This window comes from Drosophila tropicalis, unplaced genomic scaffold (genome assembly GCF_018151085.1).
Source record: "Drosophila tropicalis isolate 14030-0801.00 unplaced genomic scaffold, ASM1815108v1 contig_878, whole genome shotgun sequence".
NCBI classification, from domain to species: Eukaryota; Metazoa; Arthropoda; class Insecta; order Diptera; family Drosophilidae; genus Drosophila; species Drosophila tropicalis.
In genome coordinates this window covers 6,707,187-6,715,194 of record NW_027173374.1, presented here as the reverse complement: position 1 = coordinate 6,715,194, position 8,008 = coordinate 6,707,187, and the positions used below count along the sequence as shown (strand labels likewise).

The window sequence follows — 8,008 nt, the reverse complement described above, 5'->3', positions numbered from 1 at the left end:
TAATATTGCTTAATTTCCAACAATTAATTGACAGCTTACAATTTGCAATTGTTTATTGAATGCGGGCAGAAAAATATATTTCCTTTAATCAATTCGTAAGCTGTTGCCTCATTTCTTTAAAGCTCAACTCACTTTATTGTGTGCTTACCCTTACCTCTCTTATCCTCTGTACTCTCTGTGGCCATCTGTCTGTACCTTCACTTGGCTGTGGTTCAAGAAACTCACAAGTGACACTTGCACGAAAGATAAATGCGAACCTAACTTTTGCCATCAAATGTTGCCAATCGTCGTCGTCGTTGGTAGTTGGTCGTAGTTTTGTGTCCTCTTTGCTTTGCTGCAGTTTCTGGCCATCACCTCCCACTGCACCGCTCCGCACCCCACCGGAGCTACCCACCTATGCTCGAGGGTAGTTCAAGTCCAAGTCAGGTTGAGAACAAAACTCAGCCTTAGCTCTGTGTGTGTTTGTAAAGTGTTCGACAAAGTCCGAGGAGAGCCAAAAAGGCCAGAACCAGAAGCAGCAAGAGAATTCGAGTTCAAGTAAGGCCGAGGAAGTCACATTTACTTACTGATTTATGTGCGCTTCCGTTTTCAGGGTTTTATCTGTTGAGTTTTTTGGCGTAATCATTTCAAGTCAAAATGTTTTCAAAAGGGCCAGAGCCATGTGAACACATACATACATACTTAGCTGGGGCAAATGGGCAGCAATCCGAGAAACGTTGATAAATGACAGGCAAGTTTATCTTTTACGTCTGCCCATAAATTTCACACTACAAAATTGCAGATCTTTGGCAGGAGGTAAAGAGAAGCAAAGAAGCAGGCAGCAAAGATACGAATAGGACAATGGCCAAGAGTGCTTGTCGTATTTAAATTTGTATTTAGTGCCCAACAATGGGTGAAGCATCATTATCATCATCAGCACATTTAAATCACACACTAGACACGGGAAATCTATGATATGTATGTAGGAAATGCCTTGTAGAATTAATGACAAACGATTGTAGCCAAAGTAAAAAACAAGAGTAATGGGATTTTAACCAAATGAAATGCAATGCTAATGTTATGTCTGATGTTTTCCATCTGAGTTGATTCTTTCTCTCACTGTTTTTTTGTTGGCGCCGCAGGTTGTGCATCTGCACAATACATGTGCAAACTATTTAAAACGAACAGGACTCATGCACACAGAATAGCCGCCAGATACATGGAAATTAAAGACAAATGTTCCCATTCTAGATGCAAACAATTTTATAAAGTTATCATAATGTTATTATTAGGTAAATTTAACATTTTAGTTATAATAATTTGGAAAGCCCTTTCTCTCGCTGCTCCCCCTATCTCTCCTTTGTTAGCTAATTAATATTTAACTCATTTGATGGTCTGAAATTAAATTTATCTGGAAATCCTGTTCAACTTCCGTTTTACCCGCAATGTGTGTGTATATAATAATTGCAAGTGAAATTTTATGGCAATGCCAACCACACAATGGTCGATTACGTGTCATGGCCACAAAATATTAACTCCATTAACAGTCAGCAGCTCAAAGAGAAGGGGAGAGGAAAGGCGGGAGAGTTTTCTACGTGTTCTGATTAACCTTTAGGGTTAAAGGTGTTTGGTGACATAAATAAATTTGTATTAGTGGCATGTATTAATGGCTTCAAATACATATATATATGAACTTATAATTCATATAAATTATATTTGGTATTTAAATTTAACTGAATTAAGCCTAGGAATGATTCAGTTGTGTTTTCTTTCCCTCAATAACCGCTCTCTCATATACGTGTAATAATTTCACACATCACGCATACGCAACGTATATTCCACATACATTGTGTTGCGTATTTGTGTGACTCTCTCCCTATGTATGTGTGTGTTTGTTTGGGTGTTTAATTACAACTGATGCTGATTGGGCATGCAGATCATGCTGACAACGTGTGCGAAAACTAATTAAAATGTTTATCAACTTTGTAATTGTCACACCTGCTTGTACGTGATTTCAGTTTATGTTGCGCCCCCGAAAAATTGTCTTACACAAAGTTTTAGATAGGCTTTAGTTAGTCAAACATACAGAAAAACTAACTAAGTAACTAACTAACATTCACTACGTGCACACATCACATTCACTTATTGTCGCCAAACTTAATGAAATCATTGTATAACAATCGATCAAGTTTCATTCTCATTTATTCACATTCATTATAATACTAATCAGTTCCATGGGTGATTTAGCACACTTTTTGGCATAGGCAGCCTCACAATCACCACCACGTTTGCCATAATGTTCAGATTCCTGGTATTCGCCATCCATTCGATGGGTTAGTTTGTCATTCGAACTCGATGGCGTTAATATAATGTGCAGAATCTCGCCAAGTAAGCCACTTTCATGGCTCAAGGGAACAGCTGCATGTTCACAAATCACTCGTAGCAAACAACTGCGCCCGGGTAGTCTAATATTATCCAATATCATCTCAATGCCACGATATATAATCCAACGATATATGGCACCATAGTCGAACTGCCCATTTCCGTTTGTCTCCGTCTCTCTGGCCGATACGGTCATTGGTTTGAGATACACTCGCGTGATCTCTGTTGAATTGGTGGGCAGAAAGTATTCTGCTTTCAACACATAGCCAGATGTAACTGATTCGAAATGTAAACCATCAACTGGTATACCAATACCGCCAATGAATTGTACACGTGTCGGTGTGGTGGGCGGAAAGATGAGCGATCTACTAAAGCGTTTCAGGTGACTATTGCTAATGTAACTGCTGTAAGCCATAGCAGAAGACACTAGAAACCACAGCCCAAGAGCTAAACCAGCAAATGTTCGATCCATTGGGTTGAAGAACTAAACAAGAACTGGTAGCTTAAGAATTTTCACACCTCCAGTGAAGCTCAATTCCCTCTAAACAGAAGTCAACTCACTTTCTTTCTTTAAACTTGCGGCTACTCGTTTTGTTTACTTTCATTTAAAATTCAGTTCAATTAGCACTCAAGTGAGAAGTGCCCTGATCTAGTTAAATCAAAATTAGTCGTTAACTAAAGACCATAAAAACATTTAAATACATGTGACAAAAGAAGAATTGAAGCATTAATAAAGAACCTTTTTTTAAAAGAGAGAATGGCAAGGTAAAGGAAAGCTATTCTGTATACCATTTTGCTTGGAACAATTTTGTAAAAGCTACGATCACTAAATAAACAAAGTAAACTTCTTGACACACTAAATGCAGATATTGAATTGCCAAAGACGGTTTTCCTTATTTTTTTTCGCCATTCATCTGATATCTTTTATTTGATTCTCTTTTGTAATCATCTTTGCTCAAATAACTTGCTTAAGTTACCAGTTTCTATTCTCTTATTCAATAAATAGCTAGAGTCATGCCGCATCATTCCACCTACCCGAACAGAAGCTGGGGAGTAAAACTTAACTCTGGCTTCACTTGGATGTCAGCCATTTTATATGTGCACTTTTCCTTTTGGCCTCATCTCTCTTTCTCCATTTACTTTTTTTTCTGTTCATTTTCATTTTCATTCTTGCTGCTTGCTCTCTAATCTTCTACTCATAGTCCTGTTCATGCCCATGCCCAGGCTCATCGTGCATTTCCTTTGGCTCAGCTCTGATGTTGTTGTTGTTGTTGCCACGGATGCTGCTGCTGCTGGTGCAACAGCAATTCACTTAACTTACTCAAGTCGTTGATGGCATAACTTCCGCTACTGCTACTTTTTTTCTAGTCGCATTCCATCTCCCGCTGCCACCCGCTGAGACCGGGCCATGTGAGACTGAGATGTGAGCTTAGTGTCTTAATGCCAATCCTCGCACACATAGATTTTATACAATTTCTGCTGAACTCCTTTGGTTCTCATGCAGTTTTACGTTTTATTTACCAGTTGCCTCTGACTGAGACATTGTAAATCACCAAGTTTTCCTTTGAATGTGAAATAATGTTAACCATTTGGCAGGAGAATAACAGATTTATTTTCATTATTTTATTCTTTGACAAATCAAAGTTCACTTAAAATAATTTATTTACCTTCGTTTTCATACTAATTAAATGGAGAAAGTGACTTTAAGTTACTTTTCCATTTTTTTAATTTAAAAAATAATAAAACGAACAAGACGAAATTGGGGAAAAACTTTATGCACAATGCCACACGACGACGACAACCCACATCAAACAACAATTGGAAGTTTTCGCTTGCAACACGCTTATGGAACTTGCCGCAACGAGTGCTTGCAACTTGAGGACAAAGATTTTATGGGGCTCGTTAAAAGCCGCAAAGTTCATGCTGGGTGCAAAAGTGGGAAAAAAGAAGCCCCAGCACAAATCACAGCGGGAGCATGCAGCGCTCTCTCGATAAAGATATGAGACAGAATATGTAAATTTTTTGAAAGTTGGTTAACTTATCAAATCAATTAAAGTTGACAAACATTTGGCTAACACACGAGTCTGTCCTGTGTGTAGGCCCTATCTCTGTCACATCATGGACTAATTAACCACAAAGCATTTTTAAGTGTTCAAAACGTTTAAGCCACTTGGCATACGTGTCGTATGCTTAATAACTATAGCAAACAGCAGCAGGTCGTGGATGTGGGTGCTACAACTTGACCTCATAGAAATTAGCCTCGTTAGCGAACTCAAGAAGCGTGAATCCTTTTGGGTAAAGCAACTCAACCTCATCTCCATCTGTCTTACTTATGCTTAACTATTTAGTTAAAGGAGACGGACATGGCGACGGTTGGAACGGCGGGGTTTGGATGAAGGTAATGAGTTAAATTATTATGCAAACGACATTCCTCCTCATATCTTGGTATGCAAATGTCTGTGCTCCAAACATAAACAACACAAGACACACACACAAACACACACACTCTCAAAATCTGGGCCGGGGACAGAGAAACCGAAATGAGTTGCAAAAATGTAAATGAGATCTGCCAAGAGAAATGTTTCCTTCCTTCACTCACTCACTCACTTCAAAGTGACAGAAATGCATTTTAAAGACCATAATTTGCATCATTTGATTTGTTCAAATTTCAAATAATAATTGGCTAGTGGCCCCAAATGCAAGTACATTTGGTTGTTTTGGTTCATTGACTCTCAATTATAATAGATACACATAAATAGAGAAAGAATTGAACCAAAAAGGGACACAAAAATAACAATACATTGAACAGGTGCGCTTGACAAATGATTGGCCATTGATAAAATGGACATGAATGCATCCGAAAAATCAATAACTACCGACAATATATAAATGTGTTCAAAATAAATCTCCCACTGAGCACATACAGAAGAGAGAGGCCAATTATTTTCGTTAAAGCAATGTAAGTCTGGAAGACAACAATGGAGGACCTTCTGCCTGAGACATGACTCTGGGCATACACAGTGGAAGTGCACTTACAACTACCTCACGCCTTAAATAAAGTCTTTGAATTAAACTTAGTACATTTTTTAAGCATCTTTTTAACAAAACAGCTAAGTTTTGGTGTTAAAACTAAGAAAAAAGATACGATAAAAAAGTATTTAATATATAACTTTTCCCAAAGAAATACATTTCGTTTTCTTCTTTTCTGAAATGTGTCCCTTTTCGGTGGATATTAGACCAGAACCCTTTATAAAATTGTGTTCACTTATTCACGTATGACGAACTTCATTACAAATAGACAAATTTCATGCTTCGATTAAATATTTTATAACAAATTTTATATCTGATTAGCATTGCCTTGAAGATTAAGCTTGTTTCTACAGAAATTTAAATACTTATGGCTAACAGCATTCAATTTCAGATACAATAACATTATGTGTCCAAAACAAATAAGTGAAATCAATTTTCAAAGTACAAACAATTTGACCCAAAAATTTCAATCTAATTATGCATGGTCACCATGCGGGTCACTTTAGCCGAAAATTCAAACAAACAAAAACCTTATATGCAAAATGGAAACAAAAAGAATACAGAGGAAAGAACAAAAAGGCTCAGTTGAAACACACGTGCCTATCCGGAGTGTGTGTGTGAAGGGGAATTGACAATTGTGAGCCAAAGAGACAAGGAGTGAAAGTGGATTGAAGTGGCAATCAAATAATGTTAGGCCTTTGGACCTTTTCCAAATGAGATCAAACTAAAAGACCAAGCAAAACCGAAAAGCAACTGCCGGTAGTATTAAAATATTTAAAAGACACCAATATAAACCCCCCATTGAAAAGAGTGCGTGTGTGTGTGTGGCTGTGTATGTGTGGGCGGGGGCGTGGGCTTACATAAAGAACAGCTGTGTCCGAGAGAACGGAAAGGATACTAGGGCAATGAAAGGTACCCTTGGCTTGGCTTTACCGTGTTTAATTGAGTTTGAAATAGCTGCCAGATTTTTTTTCTGCCTCCCCCCCACTTCCCGCCTAGTTTGTGTGAGGCGTAACAAAATTGGCTTAGTTTTAAGTGTATGCTACCCCGCTGAGTGGGTGTGTGTGTGTGTGCGTGAATGAGTGTGTCCAGAGTTCCGGTTTTACGCACTTTTCTGACATTTTGCTGGCCCAGAAACTTAATTAAGGCTCAGTCGCAAGCCTCGCTTCGGGTGGTTAAGCAAATGAATTTGTTTCTGATTCTCAGTTAACATTTTGTGGCATCATAAATGTTGAAGAAAACGCTTCAATTGGCATTTTCCAATTGCAATTTACGATTGAATCTTAAATGAATATGTGTACAATATTTAAGGATATAGCATAAAAGCCTTTACCATTGAATTTTATGCCACAATCCTTTTTATATATACATACATTCTTTTTTTTTTTGCTTTAGTAAATTCATTTATTTCAATTGTTGTTGAAGCATCCGCCCCCATGAGCTGCCACAGCTGCCGCCGCTGCCGTTGCTGTTGCCACCGACAAAGACCGTAATCTCTACTCACTATACGACGTAATAAGCAGTTTTTTATGCAGGGCACACTGTGTGTGTGTTTGTATGCGACTGTGTGTGTGAGACGGAGTTTTTATTGTTTCCGGCCGCATTCCAGCGGCGCTTTCGACAGCAACGGTGGGTCAAAAGATGTTAGAAAAAGTGTCAAAAATATTTAACTATATTTTCCATAAAAGAAATGCGTTCAACCTTATTAAATTTACATCAATCCTCAAGTATTAGGCAGACAAAACTTATGATTGTGGTTACAAAACAAAAAGAAATAAAGTTGGTCTCTAATGCTGTACGCTTTTCCAATCTATGGCTTCATGGAGGCTATGGATACAGTTAAACTGTAAATTAATTCTTTACTTTTATACTGTAGACATTAACCACTGTACATATCTACCTCCCATTTCTTGCCCATTTCTAACCCAATTGTCGGAATCGCTGAGGGCGTGTCTCTGTCTGCATAGCTCGTGCAACTTTCAAAACGGGGCCAAAGTTTTGTCTACATTCGTTTCATTTTATAACCCAAAACAACTGCAACAACAACAGCAACCAAATACGGATAATAAATAAAACAAAACAAAAGTTTTTCAACTTTTTGCCGCCTTTTTTGTTTAGCATTTGAATGGCATCGTTATCACAGAGGCAGAGTATTGAGGGAAAGAGAGCAAAATCGCTAGTCTCTTGACTTATTTTTATGAGTGTCTGCCAAATGGGCGGCAAGTCAGTTACGCCCACCACAGCCGCACCCAACCGGCTGGCGCCTCCCTTAAACAAAAAAAAAAAATTACTTACAAAGTACTTATTTGCCTATTTTAAAAGCCATTTCGTATAAATAGCAACAACAATCCAAAAGTGAAAGAGGGCCAAAAGAGAACTGACATTGCCGTTGGCTTAAAGCAAAGGCAAAATGTAATAAAATTAGTCCTCAACTAAAAAAAGAATGCAGCTGGATAAACAAATACCTGATAAAGATGGTGAAAGAACCCTTTTTTGATATGCCAAACTAATTTCTTGTTGCCTAACCCAAAACAATTGCTGCAGGCTTTAGACCCAAATCGGTACGAAACTCTTACTCTCTCTCCCTTTAGCTGGAAATTAGCATAAAATGTTTTTA

At 38.0% G+C, this 8,008-nt stretch overlaps 1 protein-coding gene across 1 annotated transcript; it reads right to left on the bottom strand.

Moving 5' to 3' along the window:
• Positions 1 to 2,176: 2,176 nt before the first annotated feature.
• LOC137585978 (uncharacterized) lies at positions 2,177 to 2,776 on the bottom strand. Its single transcript, XM_068302041.1, has one exon. It carries the CDS (start codon positions 2,774 to 2,776, stop codon positions 2,177 to 2,179), a length of 600 nt encoding a protein of 199 aa, XP_068158142.1.
• Positions 2,777 to 8,008: the final 5,232 nt, after the last annotated feature.